We start from the raw sequence: 15,742 nt of genomic DNA on the forward strand, positions 1-15,742 counted from the left end.
TGACGTAAGGGCGTTATGGTTTGCGGTATCGTAGATTTGCAAGAAAATAAAGATATGAAATGTATTTTCAAGCGAAGAGGATTGAAATGGAATCTAGAACTGTTTACTTTGGGTTTGTGAGGCACGTGAATGAAATAGAATTAAATAAAAAGGTTTAATATATTCCTGAAAAGTTCGTTAAACAGTTGGGGACTCTTAAATAAAAAGACCGGTTTTCCCTCACCCTGAGCTGAATAGTGTTGAAGTGCTGAACACTGTAGCATGATCCTTGCCTGACAGCAAAACTGTCAACATCAATATGGCGGTTTAGCAAAACAAATCGCGTGTGTGTGTGGAAAAGCAAGACATTCACTAAAAAGTCGGATAAAATGCGTGTAGTAACATGCGTTCCATCGTTTCTTAACTAATTTCGGATGAAATCCCTCGAAATCGTGCGTAAGCGCCGCAACCTCAGATAAGGAGGACAGCAACACGGCTAGCCAAAGTCGGTATCGTCCGCCTCCGCTAACCACGTTGAAAAGAAAAAGAAGAAGCAGCCAATATTACGTGATAACACACATTTGGCAGCGAGCGAAAAGAAACTTGTACCGTGCAGGCGGCCTCCGGAATCGCTTCCCCAGAGAACATCTCCAGAGCACAGCGGACGGCACAGGAATTGCAGTGGCCACCGTCGTCGGCTCCTCCAGGCTTTCCCTGCTGCCCGGAACAACGTTTGAGCGTTGGGTGGTGAAGAAGGCAGAAAGAAAATCGACTGCCCCCGGGCCACACGGGTGCGCAAATCGGCACAAATCGGCAGGTAACTTCATCCATTCCCTTCATCTAATCTGTCGTATCTTGTTTTTCGTTGCTCGTTCGGTGATGGTGGCGTGCCGAAATGTGATGCACGGAATCGTAGATTTTCGTTTCGTTTTAGGAATCGATATCACCGCACGCAGATCGTGGCCGGGTCGTGTTTGCAGATGGGAAAGTGTAGGGTAAATCACTGCTATCACAATATCCCTTTGAGGTACTCTCGGTACATATGAAAGGAGGTAACAGATTTAATGGTATTGACGACGGCAAATCATATTTTTGTTGGCAAAACCTTCCCTTTTGCTACGATTTTGTTCCACCGTACGTGTTGTGTGTTTCGATTCCCGTGACACTCGACAGTCAGGCAAAACACTTCGACTTGTCGTCGTTGCGCAAGTAGGGTCATAGCGGGTTGCGGTCAATTGAAGCATAACGTGTGTGTGTCCACCGGATTCCGTACGTGGTTCGCTGGTGCTGTTTGTGTATGTGTTTATGTTGGTGCGTGCGTGAACGTGCGTGATGCTTACTGCCTGCTGGTGACTGCTGCTACAACCAGGCTTGATTTGTGTGCTTGTGAGTGTGAGAGCGTATGTGTGCGTGTGAATGTTTGCCAGGAAAAAGGGTGAAATGATCTCCGGAGTGTGCCAACCGTAGACGGGCTGCTTCGGTGCGTGCAAGAAAGTGAACGGAAAAAAAACGCCAACCACACCAAGCGAGCTCTCGTGGCACAGAGCGAGCAGGAGCGACTGTCGAAAGAATGTTTCAGTCGTCGTCGTTGTCACCGCCATCGACAAATTGGTGGTAAAATCTAATGCCACGATGGGAGGCGATTATGCAAACCCGTTCGCAGAGCAGTTATTCGCGATTTGTGCACTGTGTACTGCGTTGTGCCAGGTGCTTGTGACCGGTGGTACGCATTTCACGGCTCGCGGCTCGTAAAACTTTCTCGAGGAAATGAACCAGTTCGCTAGCTGCTAGCTAGCCAGCAGTAGCCACAAGTGGTGTGGAAGAGTATTTATTTTTAATGATCCGCACAGGCCGATCGGTTGCAACACGGCATGGGGAAACCGTGTTTAGTGTGTCTCTGTGTGTGTCGGCTGGATGATGATCTTGCCCTTCTATCGCTGCTTGTTTTCATCCTCAGGCAGGCGATGGGGTTGCGCCGAAGCAAAAGCTGTCAAAAGTTGCGCAATCTTCGAGAGCAAAACACGGGCCAGAACGAAATGCTTTTGGCGGAACCATGCAGCTGCACAGCTGACGATGATTTTCTGTGATTTTCTTGCAATTTACAGTTTACAATGTGTGTGTGTATGTGAGTGTGCTGTAACCTATCGTTTGTTGGCAATGGTACAAACGTCTTCCAAACAGAGAGAGAGAGAGAGAGAGAGATGTAAGAATTAATGTTATTTGTAGCTACCGTTTGAACAGTACTGAAGCCGGCACAATTTCGATATTCAGCTTCAGCTAATGTGTTCGATAATATTACAACTTCCTTCTCCATAGCTGTCCAAACCGTACAACTGCTCACACACGAGATGCGGCCTCGGAACGCGAGATAGCGATGACAATGATTGCGCATACAGTTGAGCTACTGCACAGCATGTGAAACTGTGTGTAAAACCGTCGTCATATCAACACCGGTCTTTACTTGCTCTGGAATCAAAACGAGCGTACGCTCGTTTATTTTGTTCGTGGGGGGAAGCAATGCAAAAAGGTTAGTGCCGCGCATCGTGGGATTCACCGCTGCTGAGTGGAGCTACGACCGTGCCGCACGGCACGATCTGGGCCGGGTTTGCGGTTTCTGCCAAGACATTAGGTTGCGCGAAACAAACAGAATCAATTGCTGAACGGTGTCGCATCACAGTAGGCTAGTGGTTGTTTGTAACCGGCACGAGCCAACAGGGAGGATGTATATAGTGCGATCTGGCGTACGGCTAAATCTTTAGGTTTGTACACGGCCTCGTCATCACCTCGGAAGTGATCGTTCGAAATTCCATTCAACGGCAAGTAAACACCGATGAGTGCGGTGAGCGATAGATCTTCCCCTTTTTAGGATGAGTCAACGCGATCGCGATTGAGAGTGACTTGAGGATGAGAAGCTGAGCGAACCTTCCAGCCTTTGTGCGAGTACAGCGAGAATCAGAACCCCGGGCAGGCAGTGGACCTTAGCAATCAGCAGCCTTTTTTTTGTCCTTCAACTGTTGTTACTGGCTGGCTCGTAAAATCGATAATGGAAGTGGGTCCCGGGATGCGCTCCGTTCAGTCGCTTTGCACGACCGTACCGACCAACAACAGCTCCCACCAACAGTCGCCTTGGTCCTTTACCTTCGAACCCGTCCGCCGTAAAGGGTTTCGTTTGCACCAGCGAAAAGGTTAACAAATGTGCAACTCAACGTAATTTGTGTTGAATGGCCCAGTACACATTTGAATATGAAAATTCATTTGCTTCCGTCCCAATAAGCGAATGCGAATGGGGGGAAGCAAGGGTCCATCGGAATCCATCGGAATGTCTGGACGTGTGGGGTTCTGCCAGCTTTTTTTTTCGTAGTTCTTGTTTCTGCACACAAACACACACACACACGCAACGACCGGCAAATCGTGGGCAAAAGGTACGAAAACCGGTTCCCCGTGAGTGCAGCTGCCCGCGGCCGTTGCAAAACTGATTTGGTCATGGCGAAAGAAAGCGAAAAGAATATTTTTGAAGTGCGTCTCCGGAAAAAGGAATGATTCCTATTCCGAGGGACTTTCTCTGCTCGTGGCCAGAGTGCAGAATTAAGCTGACAAACAATTAAACATCGCGTGAAACAAGTTTTCACGACATCCAATGAGCAAGCGAACAGGTTTCCGGTCAGAACACTGAGCTAAAAACGAATGTTTTCGACGAACTAATTTAACAAAAGCAGTATAAATCGATGGTGTTAATCAAATGGACAGCGCGGTGGTTAGCGAAGTCATCGTTTACCGACTGATATAAATTAACATTGCTATCAGTTGAAGTGGTTTTCGGTGCGCAAGCTATTCAGCATTTATTTAGCAAAAAGGAACACAACTGAAGCTTTTGTTTGCAACAGATACTTATCACATTGTACTTTCACAGTAAAATGGTAGCATCATCATGATCGTTAGTGCGCGATTGGGTAGGGTTTGTAATGAGGCTATAATTTAAAGCAAATTACCATTTCTATACGTATACAGAGTTAACCAATGAAGCAGTTTTTGAATTCACCACACGCACACACAAGTGATGATTGTAGCCCCTTGGGTAGCTTCAATTTTTACCCCGAAAGTTTGCACCAACAAACATTTATTTATAATAATGTTTCTATTTTGTTGCTTTATTTGCAGTATTTACACAGACAACACACATCCCATTCGTTATCGTGCCGGTGAATGCAGTGCAGTCCATTTCAGCGGGATTATTGATCGATGACGACGTGTATTACATGAAACAACTGACAGGTTCCTAAAGATCACAATCAGCCATCTGTGTGTTTCGGCGCGATCGACCCTTTACAAGCGGATCTTTGCCATTACGGACGGGGTGCTGTGGATGGTACAATCGGTGTGTTGTTTCGAAGGCGGTAAGTTATACGCGTTTTTAAATGGTTGAGATCTGCTCCGGGTTTCATTTCCCATCCGGAACGCGCAACAGGAAAATTGGTGTTAAGGTAGCCAGAAAATGCAGGCCAAAACGTCCATGCGGTCCATCAAGAAGGATTAGTTTGATTTTTTTTTCATAAAAAAGGAAGAAAATATCCTGATTCTTCCGTTTTCAGATATATTCTCTTATCAGCTGAACTGAGCCGTTTACCAAATATCGTGTACTTGAGCAAGATATTCAATTTCTATATTGGAATGATGTCCTCACACTTGGCCCGGTTTTATTGATTTTTGCTGCCTATCCCAAAACGTGTGCTGTTGTGTGTGTGTGTGTGGTGTACACCAACACACCGCGGTACGTGTTGTTGTCGCATCGTCCTTACACCACCGTTCGACTCTTCACGAATCCGAACGGGACTCTGTCTGTCGGGCGGGTCGATGAAATAGTAATAAACTCTTCATATTTTGTGTCATGCTTTTCACATGCGTCACACAATTTGATATGCAGAGCAAAGGCAAAACCCTGAAACGAAGAATAGAAAAGGAAAACCCACCCTAACTTTGTAGACATCGATGCCGCAAAAAGATAAATAAAAAACAGATAGGGATATGTGTGGGGGATTCGGTGTGTGCCTGTTAGCTATCGTCGTTCCTAACCCCGTTCGAGGTTGTCTGAGAGTCTACTAGCCGAGTAAAACTTTCTCTTCTGCCTCACCACGAAACGGCAGGTGGTGGACTAATGCTAGAACGCGCGCTGTTTGTTGGTTAATGAACCTTGGAACCTCGTTCGCCCGAAGCCTTGGTGAAGCCACCGGCTTTAACCTTGGGTGCCATGGGAGCCGCGTTTTGGATGGATGGTGAATGGGTGTTGAGTTTGAACCAAAATCAATACTGTTATGGTGATGTGGCCCCGGACATATGCTTCCCATTTCTTATAATACGGGGGATGCATGTTCAGAAACACACTTGAAAGTGCATTACACCTTTTGCTCTCCGGTACGCTGCCGTTCCAACGAGGTCACACTCGTTGAAGACCCCGGCACATTGGTAGTTCCCAGTCCCCGGCACAAACCGCGACCGCAGCTGACGTTGGCGATGACGATGCGAATTTCAAGGTCAGGCCGCGTGCGCTGTACGCAGCCATTCCACCGTTCGGTTTTATCAACTAGCTTTGCTCTGGTCCCCGGTGAGCTATGGCAGAAATTGCTACAGTAGCAGGAACCGCTAACTACAGAAGTAAAAGTTTGTGGTGCAGATGGGGATAAGAGGGGTGGGATTTCTATTTGTCGATGCCATGTTTAACTGTTTAAGCAGCTGATAATGGTCTGGAATTATCTTGACGCGTCCGCTTAGTTAGCAGATCTCGTATTGAGTCTTCATTTCTTGGCCCTACAACCTCAAGAGGTCTTTACCTGTCATCTTTGGCTTTCTGTGACTTGATTTTACCCCTAGCAAAGCAGTCAGCCCTGCGTACGGGAGGCTATCGTATTGAGTGGTGTTGTTTAATATTCCATTCACTACTCACTTCTCAAGGCTATAAAGCTATCCTTTGAGACAGAAAGGCGATCTTCACATCATGAATGGAAGGAATACATTTCAAATTAATTACATACCTTTAATCTGTTCTTCAAAACCGGTGTCGCGATCTCTCGGTGGGATCGATAGCGTGATGGCCCGAGCCGCGTAAAGCGAATATTGCCCACGCGACATCGTGCACGAATGGCGAATGGCGAATCTGTGAAACATGTCGTGCCCTGCTACGTGTTCCCGGTGAACGAATGCACGCCGGGTTCTACGCAACGAGATGCGGACGTGTTACGGCGAATGTAGCACACGATCTGCGAGCGATCACGTTCCCTTACAGTATCTTATTTGCCGTTCCGGAGTTCGCAATTATACGATGACTAGGAACAGTTTTGGCATTAGTTTTTGTGACGCGCATACAGCGGGAAGACCTCCCCCCCCCCAGAATGCCCTTTTACGACGTTTAGTTGATGCCATGTGATGATCGCTAAAAATAAGTTTTACACAAGAATGGCTGCCGAGTGCATCCTCCAACAGGGTTGTCTGGCGTTCATGTGCTGCTTGACTTGACGAGTTGGTCGACTGAGCTGCGTTCAACTATTTCGTCTATACACCTTTCTAAACGTGATTTCAAACAGCTATTGGCCGGCGATGGCTCAAACCGGAAGCGATCGAAGTATCTGCTCTATGTGACAAGATATAGCACGGTGAAGATGCAATCTAGTACAGACAGCCGAGAGACGCAACTCCAACGAAGCTACGTACTGATCACCGTGACGTACCACGGGCTAGTATCGGCGCGTCGTCACCTGTCGACGGCTTCCCAGTGCCGCCGCTATAATTCCGGCACAAACCGGATGATTGCCGGCGGCCGGCTCAGCTGATAAGAAGTATCATCGCCCCGTCTAGGGAATGGTTTTGCAAAACCCGAACCGGCTCGTCGTCGCTGCCATGTCATGGTTTTGCAAAGTGTTTTGTTTGTGTAGCCCCTGCCCAACCATGACCACCGCACTCATCCACGACAAACTATCCGGTCAAGGACGCCGGGAAAAGGAGGAGGGGGTCGTTCGACTCACCCGATGGAATCGATTGCACAGCTTTTTTTCTTTTACTTCGCTCCCCCCGGTGGTGTGGCGTTTATCCGGTAGTAAGCCGATGGAAGAGACCGATTATCTTTCCCCTGGACATGCCCTGACGGTGTATCTTATCAGCTGACGACGGATAACATAATCCGCCAACTTGAATGGTTTGTCATCGACGATGCGTCTACGCAATTACGTCATGATGATTGATGCCATTCTGTGTGGCCGGTGCTAGGAGACTCTTCCAAGAGAGATAAGCTGGTGAGCGAGTCCAGGAACTTTGCCTTCTCCTACATCACGGGACGAGGAGTTCCTCGTCCGCTCTAAGACGATAACCGGGGGAACCGTGTAGTGGTGGTGGTGGGATTGTTTTTTTGTTTAGTGTAAATAAATGATACCGTGCTTGACCAACGCCTCGGCATTTGCTTTGAGGCAGGAGCATCGTCAACAGCTTCTGGTTTGGCGGTGGGACAGCAACCGATCCGAGGGTTCGTAGTGGTGGTTCGATTTATTATACAATACTGCGGCAAGTTGAAGTGATAGTGTGAGGGCAGACAAAAAACCGGGAACACTGCTTAACCCTTAATTGCCCAGCGAGTTAGAGCTTCTGTTCATGTTTTTATTGTTATCACAAGTGATCAGCGAGATAGTATAGATGGGATGAGGTCGGTGGTTAGAAACTGCACAATATCTGAGTAGGGGTTGTTGGGTTTAGTAGTAGCACACGCACGCAGCGTATCTGAGCGTGGAAACCGCGAGGAGATCGTGAACCTCCTCCCCGCACCTATGTGTGTACCGTCGTGACCGTTTGAACGAGCGATAAGGACCGGGCTTTTGATAAACGAGTGCCATATAGGAGCGGAAACAGTTCGATAAGCGAGCAGGAGGTTGCTGGTGCTAGTGCTTGCGGCCTGGACCGTTAATGTGGAGGCTATTGTGCATCCAATTTGAGCAATAATTTCGATGCTGCCAATTTCCACGCCTGTTCGAGATAGCCAATCGTGCCGAAAGTGCTTGGCCAGCGGTGTGAGACTGAAAACGCCGGCCAGGTTCACCCGGATCATGTGATTTGGAGGCATTGCTTGTGGTGTATGATCACACGAATAGAGCAACCGGTGTTGCAATCGTACCGGTCCCAGGGCAGGTAACGATAATGGGTCGGAACAGTGTGAGGTGAACTCTGTGAATCTTCTGGTGCGAGTCGTTGAGGTGTTACGAGCTGATTACAGTTCAAATTGTTCAAACAATTGCTCGGTAGATCGTTCTAGGCGAACAGTGTTGTAATTTGAAAACGTTTTATCTTGCGCTTCTTAAGCTAACCTTTTGCTTTTCCTTGTAGTTTCAGATTAAGCCGCAAGGATCAGCTGCGGAGAACGATGTTGACCATCTAACGATAAGCGCGATAAGTCTAGAGATTGTACTACATTTCCATCAGACCCGCGGGTGGGATAGAGAAGCACGAATCGGTGCCGTAACGGAACGCAAACCGCAACCCGGACCAGCGCACAGCAGTCTATGTCATGAATTCGGACGAATATGAGCAGCTGCCGACGTCGAGTGTGCCGGCCATCATGACGGCCGGTGCGATAGCGGGCGTCATGGAGCATTGCGTGATGTACCCGCTGGACTCGGTGAAAACCCGCATGCAGTCGCTCACACACATGAAGGCGCACGACACAATCACGTCGACGCTGCGCGACATGATCAAGCACGAGGGCTTGATGCGCCCGTTCCGTGGCGTGATGGCGGTGGTGGCCGGCGCCGGTCCCGCGCACGCCCTCTACTTCGGCGCGTACGAGTGCTCGAAGGAGATGATCGCGACCGTGTCCGATCGGGACCATCTGAACTATATGCTGTCGGCGACGGCCGCCACGCTCGTGCACGATGCCGTCTCGAACCCGGCGGACGTGGTGAAGCAGCGGCTACAGATGTACAACTCACCGTACAGATCGATCCTGCACTGTGCGACGCAGGTGTACCGGACGGAAGGCTTCCGGGCGTTCTACCGGTCGTACTCGACGCAGCTCGTCATGAACATACCCTACTCGGCGATCCAGTTCCCGACGTACGAGTTCTTCCAGAAGCTGCTCAACAAAGACAATAAATACAATCCCCCTGTACATATGGTGGCGGGTGGGGTGGCCGGTGCGGCCGCCTCCGCCCTTACCACCCCGCTCGACGTATGCAAGACGCTGCTAAACACGCAGGAGGACGGTGCCGGCAAAACGCGTGGTCTCGTCGAGGCGGCGAAGAAGATTTACCACACCGCCGGCTTCATGGGGTTCTTCAAGGGGATGCAAGCGCGCGTACTGTACCAGATGCCGGCGACCGCGATCTGCTGGTCTACGTACGAGTTCTTCAAGTACATCCTGTCGCGCGTGAAGAAACCGATCGCGGGCGGTGCGGCGACGGGCGGTGGAACGAGCACGCGTGCGCTGGTGGTTGCCGACGCCGACGACAAAACGCCTACGATAACTGACCTGCGGTACATGATACCGGCGAGCGCTTCCGTCAGTGCCGAAGCGTCCCCGACCGGGTGCAGCGGTGTGAACAGTGCCAGCTTGCTGATCCGAAGTCAGGAGCAGCGGGACGGTGCGGCCGGCGGTTCGGTTGGTGGCAGCGAGAAGGGTGGCAACGTGCCGGCGGCCGGGTTGATACCGCGCGGTGGCCCCGAACTGCCGGCCATGTCCGGTGCCGGTATCTACGGGGCGATGAGCTTCAACACGATGCACTCGAATGATACGAACCACCTTACCGACGTCCGAAGGACGAACTAAAAACCCGGGCAAACAAGGGGAAGGGCTTGGAGCTTGGAGCAGGCGAGACCCGACGGCTCCCCGACAAACGGCACACCGACGACGGTGGCCGGCACTCGAAGTGCGCGGGACACACGGGCGCGCGGTGTGTTGATAAGTTAATACTATTGTTGGTTTAGCGTTTTTAGATGAAGCCGCAACACACAAAAGGAAACAAAAACAAGCAAGCGCAAATCGACGATCACGACCACGGGGGCGTCTATGGAAGCGACAAGGGGGGGCGAACGAGTATGTGTGTGTTTGTGTGCTGGATCAGAACGATAGGGTTAGATAGACGGAACGCGGAAGCGAGTGAGAAATGTAATGTTTGTGTGTGTGTGTGTGTGTGTGTGAGCCCGCGCGCACATCTCCAGAGAGAGAGAGAGAGGGAGGGAGAGATCGGCTTCGAAGAACCACCACCTGTCCCATGGGCGCAGTCAGTATGCATCAACGCACCTTACAAAGTACAGCGTTTTGTTAAGTTTACATTTATCCCTGGCGGAGAGGAACCGAGTCCTCGAAGAAGAGGAAGAAGAAGAAGAAGAGGAAAGCCGCGACCCGGACGAAAGACAGAACGATGAGTGTGATGAGTGAACGGTGAATGTTGCTGTTGTTACCCTTTTGTGATTTTTTTTTTATTACCAGCGAGCAACGCACGATGATGGAGGCGCATGGTCGCTGATAGGGAATCTCACACCCCCTTGGCGATCGCTCGGCAGGGCGCTATCACCTAGCACACGGAGCGCATGTCTCGAAGACATCGTTTTAGTGTGCCGTTTTGTGTGCTAAACCAGTACGTGCACCATCACCACCAGCTAGCTGTACGCGAGCGTAATGCGGGCCAATCGCTTGCTTTGTTCCGATCTAACTTATTCACTAATGCAGTGCATATCGTTCGGCGATTGCGAATGGAATGGAGGTGCCGTTTGGAACCTGGAACGAATAGCTTAGAGCTGCCACATATTTCAAAACAAAAATTAGCCGATCGCACAGCTAGGAACGGCCTTTCCTCCCCCCGAAAAGATCCCCAGCCCGTACTGCAGGGAGATAGGGTGTGGACAGGGAAGGACAGGGAGGAGGTGTATTATGGGCAAAATTATTGTAAATCTAGCTGTGAGTAGAGAAGATGCCCGTTTTGTCTTTTCGGTGTACTTTTATACTCATTATGATTTTGTGCTGTTTTAGGAAAAGCCATGTAAATGTACAGTCGGAAAATAATTGGAAAATTCCGTCTCCAGTGTTCTCGGTGTGCGGTATTTTTGGTATTCGGTTCCTTTGCAGAAGGTCCTGTTCCTGTATTTACTAGCTGTCCCCTTCAGCAACTTTTCACGACTTTTGATTTTCCAAATTTATTTTTTTTGGAGTGAGAAAGGAGGGAAACGAGCAAAACGATGTGCTAAGGGAAAGGATTCTAGGATAAAATCAAACAAATCAAATTAACATGTTATAAAATAATAATGTTCGCACACGGAACGAGGGAGCGAAAGAGAGGATTCGACAGAATTTCCGGACCGATAAATTCGCAGAGTCAATTATATGCCAAGCTCATGTGTGAGACGAAGACGACCGTCATGGACGAGTGAGGGATATGTGTATCATCCGTTAGTAATTTATACCTCAGTTCTCTTTCCAACCGGCAAGCTTTGCTGCCTTTGTATGCTAAAATTGGTAAAATAATATCCACTAGAGGGGTAGATCCTTTTTGCTTTACTGGCTTTGCTGCCTTGGTCGATAGGGCCATAGGGCCAGATAAAACATCTCCGCGTGAATCAGGCAAGGACCACGATCGTTTCCGCCCCTAAGTGGTACAAAAATGTGCGGGGCAAAAACAAACGTACGCCGTAAGGAGACGAAGGAGAGAGAAAATCGGCAAAACGGGCACAACAGTCACACAAACACACCACACCCTCTCGTCAAACACGGAGAGATTCGAAAGAATAAAAAAGTACTATTTCAACAACCTGTATATGCATTGAAACAGTTGAACAACACAGAAGGTTAGCGTGTGTGCGCGTGTGATATGTGTGTGACCAGACCAGTGGTCCGATGCATCCGAAGAAATCTGAGAAGAAAGTGAGAACCACCAACACGAAAAAAAAAACGAACATTTCGACGGAGTGTTCTATTATTCTATTCGAATGTTTGCCTAATGAAGATTGCAGTTCCGAACCTTCACATCCTTCCACCAATTATCCGGATAGTGGTACTTTTGCAGCTCGATCCCACCCATCGGCACGGTGTAGTGGTGCCGGCCGAGTGGTCGCTTCGCTAGCGTACCCTGCAGCAGATTGACGGGGAAACACTCCAAGGACGGTGTCCAGTCGCAGTGCGGTGGCAGTAGTCGCCGCTTCCAGCCGATCCGTTTGTACATTCCTTGCTGCAAGTAGTTACCGTTCCGTAAGCTCTTGGTTTTGTTTTAGAGCCCCCCCCCCCCATATCTTACCGTTTCGTCCAGCTGGAATACGATCAGCTCCACGTACGGTGTCGCATGCCGTACGGTGGGCTCGTTGGCGAATATCCTGTAGATGCCGTCCGAGTGGAGATAGTGGATCCGTAGCTCGCTGCTGTAGAAGTTACGCAGGAAGCGGGCTTCCTCGTGCCGCATCAGCTCATCATTCAGCACGCAGAATTCGGCCTTCTCCCGCCACGGCAGCATCCTGGACATTCGTATCTGTCCCCAGAGTGTACCGTAGCAGAGGAAGTGCGTGAGACCGTGCTGTACCAGCAGCCGGTGCACTCTGGAAAGGGGAGAGGGACTCGTAAACCATCTTGGATCGCCCTGAAGCTTGCAGTAATACAACCTTTCGAACAGCTGCTCCAGCTCCTGCCGGTACAGTTCGGTCATGTTGCAGGTATGCTGAAAGCGATGAGCGTCGGTCGGATCTACCCGACCGAACAGGATCTGGCACCAGCGAATCGTGGTGTAGATAATGGTGCCAGCGCACACCAGCACCACCAACCGGTACAGCGAGAAGCGGAGCATGACGTCGGCCCTTTGCAAACTAATTTACGGAAGACGCAGCACTCAATAGATGCTTTTTATTATCACAGAATCGGGCAGGCCGTCACCACGTATCACAGTGGAGTCTAGGCTGAGGGAGCAAAGAATACAGACGCGACTCACAGGTAAGTGAATTTTCAACAGCTGACATTCTGCCGTGTGGTTCCGTGGATCATGCGCGTTGCCCTTGTTTATCTACCAAGCAACAACAACAAAAGCGCATATGTGTGTGTGTGTGTGTGTGTGAGTTTTACACTAATGCGGATAGAATGTGCTAACCTTAAAATTGTGATAGAAGCTCCACCAAAGAAATAGTCGAAGTATTTTTTTTTTATTTAAATTTGTTTATTTTCTGTCGTTTTTTCCCCTCGTTTAAAGTTATGACGAAACGATACATATGTCACCTTGTGTTACGCGCCTCTCTGTACCACTCTGTCTGTGTTGTGCTACATTATCTCCTCTGTTTTTTTTTGTTTCTTTTCGTTTCTTACTCATTTGTTTCTGTTTTGTGTGTTGTTTCTTTTTCCTACTGTTACTGTTTGCGTTTCTTTCTTTCTTTCTTTCTTTCTTTCTTCGGTGCGTATAGTTTTGTTTTAATGTTTTGCTAATTTTTGTTTTGTTTCGTTACGTTTACTTACTTACTGCAAAACCTCTAACCGTACCACCGTACATGGTTCATATTAAAATGTCCTAACACAATACACAAAATTGTTTCTTTATTTTGTTGGGAGGAAACAGAAAAACCTTTCTCATTTCTGTGTTTCGTTTTGTTCGCTTGATTTCTTTTCCTCTGTTCTGCTAGTTTTAAACAAATGCACTGGAACAATAAATATGTTTTCTGCTTGTTATATCCTCGTTTTGTTTTGCTTTGCATTTCCTTAGCTGTTTTCATTGAGTTACACCGGCCACTTTGACGCAACTTTCGGTTTCTTTTCTCCTTTCTTTCCTTTTTACTATTTTGCCTTTCTTCTGTTTCACTTACGCACTAGTTCCTTCTTCTGGACATTGCTTCTCTTTCCGGGTTCGGTTCGGCTCTTCCGCACTCCCGGTGTGTAGTGCCCACATACATTCTTGTTTTCTTTTTCCTCTTCTTCTCTTTCTTCTCCTTTTAGCTAACTTACACCTGCCCTGGGAGTAGTTTCTTAGCTTTTTTTTTCTCAGCTACCCACGTGCTCGTGCTTATCTTGGCCACGGGTCGCTTGCTCACCGGTACCTGTCTGCTGGCAATTTCGTTCGTTCGTGAGTAGTTTACTTTTTAAATATAAATATACTTTAACTAGTGGCATTCTGATGGCTATGGCCCGGTATGGATAAAAGTTTTTTATAACCATTGTTGTAACACACGGTGATGGACCGACGGAAAATACCAGCTTAAGGCTTATGTTTTGCTGTTTATGTTAGTTTATGTAATGTGTGTGTGTGTGTTTGCTGTGCTGTGTAGATGTGTGTGTTGTTGAGTTTGCATTACGATAACGTGGTTTTTGTTGTTGTTGTTGTTGTTGCTTTCGTTTAATTATTTTCACTACTTACGTTGAGTGTGGTTTACTCGGGGTGGAACTCGCGGGAAGGGTGGGAGAGAGGGTGGTGTGAGTGTTTAGTAAGAGTTGGTAATAAAAACTGGATTATGTATGCAATTTGATTTATTTGTTTGTGGTTGTTCGTTTGCTATGCTGGTTATAATCTTTCGCGTAAAAACTCTGTCGGCATCGGCTTACTACGGCTGCCATTGAGCGTAACGTGTGATAACCCTGTTCATTCTACGAATCCACCACCTCCCCGCCCCTCACTCCCCCTCGCTTTTTACCCCTGGTTCACGTGGTGAAAATTGAGCTTGGTGAACCGTGTGGGGCTCTGCTGCTGCTGCCGGGATGGGTCTGATGGACCCCCTGTGTGTGCATCCTACATTGGAAAAGTGGATTAATGTGGTCTGGTTTAAGTCGAACGCTAGCTGTGTCCTGGTCGGGTTGCCCGGCAACCCAGGCAACAGGTTAACCTAGAATATTTACAACTTCCCCGCGGTACGCTCGAACGCACAGTAGCGCGGCTATTGTGTTAAAGGGTTTCGGGTCCAGAAAGTAAATCGTTTTTTTTTCTTACTGGCAAACTAGCATTCTCCTTGCCTGGCCTCTGTCGCGCCATAAGCCATGTTCCACATGGTATCCGGTTTTTTGTTTTCTTCACAGCACTGCGCAAACAGAATCAGCGCTGAATTTGTTTGTTTCCTTTTTGTTTCGTCGCACGCTGTGTAATGTGTTGTGTAAGATATTACATTCCTATATAAAAAATTTATATTTATTTAGAATTTTTCTTGTGTTTTTCCTTGCCCTCCCTTTTCATTTCTGGTTTTGCTTTCCTTTCATTTATATATATATAATTTTTTTTCTTTATATATATTTGCTTGTATATATAATAATAATAATATTTTCTCTACAGTTTGTTTGTGTGTGTGTTTCCTCATACTTGTTTTGCTTTTATATGTATATAATTATTTTCTTCTCTGAACTGTTGTTGAATGGTTTTTGTTTGCTTCTTCTCTTCCTCTCTCTCGCTCTCTCTCTTCAGAAACATCTCAGTGCTACAGAGTTCGCGTTTTGTTTGTTTGTGTGGTTTAGCATTCTACTACTTACTATTTACGCCATTTACCACGTACACTTCTTCCACTTTTTTCTCTTCTTTTTTTCACCCTTCTTCGCTTTGTTTTTTGCTACTATTAGAGTACAGTGAGTATTTAACACATACTTACACATTGTTTGCTTTTTATTCATTGTTTTCTTTTTCTGCCTTTTGCTTTCGTCACTACAATTGTGTTGTGTTGCTGTTTTGTTAGTTTTGGTATGGGTTTTTTGTTGTTGTTGCAAATTTTGCTTCTACATCATAACATTCAAACTTATGCTTTCGCTATCGCTCTTGCTAGTCTCTGAGCTATCTGTTTGGGGGTTTTGTTTTTG

The 15,742-nt window shown here is 47.8% G+C and overlaps 3 protein-coding genes and 1 long non-coding RNA gene across 9 annotated transcripts; 1 reads left to right on the forward strand and 3 right to left on the reverse strand.

Moving 5' to 3' along the window:
- The first annotated feature begins 287 nt into the window (after positions 1 to 287).
- LOC118510534 (mitoferrin) lies at positions 288 to 11,789 on the forward strand. 6 transcript variants are annotated; one of them, XR_004906023.1, is made up of 4 exons: positions 288 to 796; positions 4,138 to 4,373; positions 8,338 to 10,906; positions 10,979 to 11,789. XR_004906023.1 is itself a non-coding variant. In XM_036052484.1 (3 exons), the coding sequence occupies exon 3, from the start codon at positions 8,519 to 8,521 to the stop codon at positions 9,773 to 9,775; it is 1,257 nt and encodes a 418-aa protein (XP_035908377.1). In that variant the 5' UTR covers positions 288 to 796; positions 4,138 to 4,373; positions 8,338 to 8,518; the 3' UTR covers positions 9,776 to 11,789. The 6 variants fall into 6 exon arrangements, 5 of the variants coding, with proteins under 5 accessions (XP_035908377.1, XP_035908379.1, XP_035908378.1 ...); XM_036052484.1 differs by having other exon boundaries at positions 8,338 to 11,789; XM_036052486.1 differs by lacking the exon at positions 288 to 796 and adding an exon at positions 1,243 to 1,365 and having other exon boundaries at positions 8,338 to 11,789.
- On the reverse strand, positions 1,792 to 2,503 carry LOC118510536. The gene is made up of 2 exons (XR_004906024.1): positions 2,279 to 2,503; positions 1,792 to 2,149 (listed from the first exon to the last, which is right to left on the reverse strand). It is a non-coding gene; the product is annotated as an uncharacterized LOC118510536 (long non-coding RNA).
- On the reverse strand, positions 5,370 to 6,272 carry LOC118514457. Its single transcript, XM_036061374.1, has 2 exons — positions 6,006 to 6,272; positions 5,370 to 5,620 (listed from the first exon to the last, which is right to left on the reverse strand). Exons 1-2 carry the CDS (start codon positions 6,136 to 6,138, stop codon positions 5,370 to 5,372), a joined length of 384 nt encoding a protein of 127 aa, XP_035917267.1. The 5' UTR covers positions 6,139 to 6,272.
- Positions 11,790 to 11,899: 110 nt separating the features above from the next.
- On the reverse strand, positions 11,900 to 15,434 carry LOC118510535. Its single transcript, XM_036052491.1, has 3 exons — positions 12,595 to 15,434; positions 12,237 to 12,531; positions 11,900 to 12,170 (listed from the first exon to the last, which is right to left on the reverse strand). Exons 1-3 carry the CDS (start codon positions 12,774 to 12,776, stop codon positions 11,940 to 11,942), a joined length of 708 nt encoding a protein of 235 aa, XP_035908384.1. The 5' UTR covers positions 12,777 to 15,434; the 3' UTR covers positions 11,900 to 11,939.
- Between the last annotated feature and the right edge of the window lie 308 nt (positions 15,435 to 15,742).

Source organism: Anopheles stephensi, chromosome 3 (assembly GCF_013141755.1).
Source record: "Anopheles stephensi strain Indian chromosome 3, UCI_ANSTEP_V1.0, whole genome shotgun sequence".
Taxonomy (NCBI): Eukaryota; Metazoa; Arthropoda; class Insecta; order Diptera; family Culicidae; genus Anopheles; species Anopheles stephensi.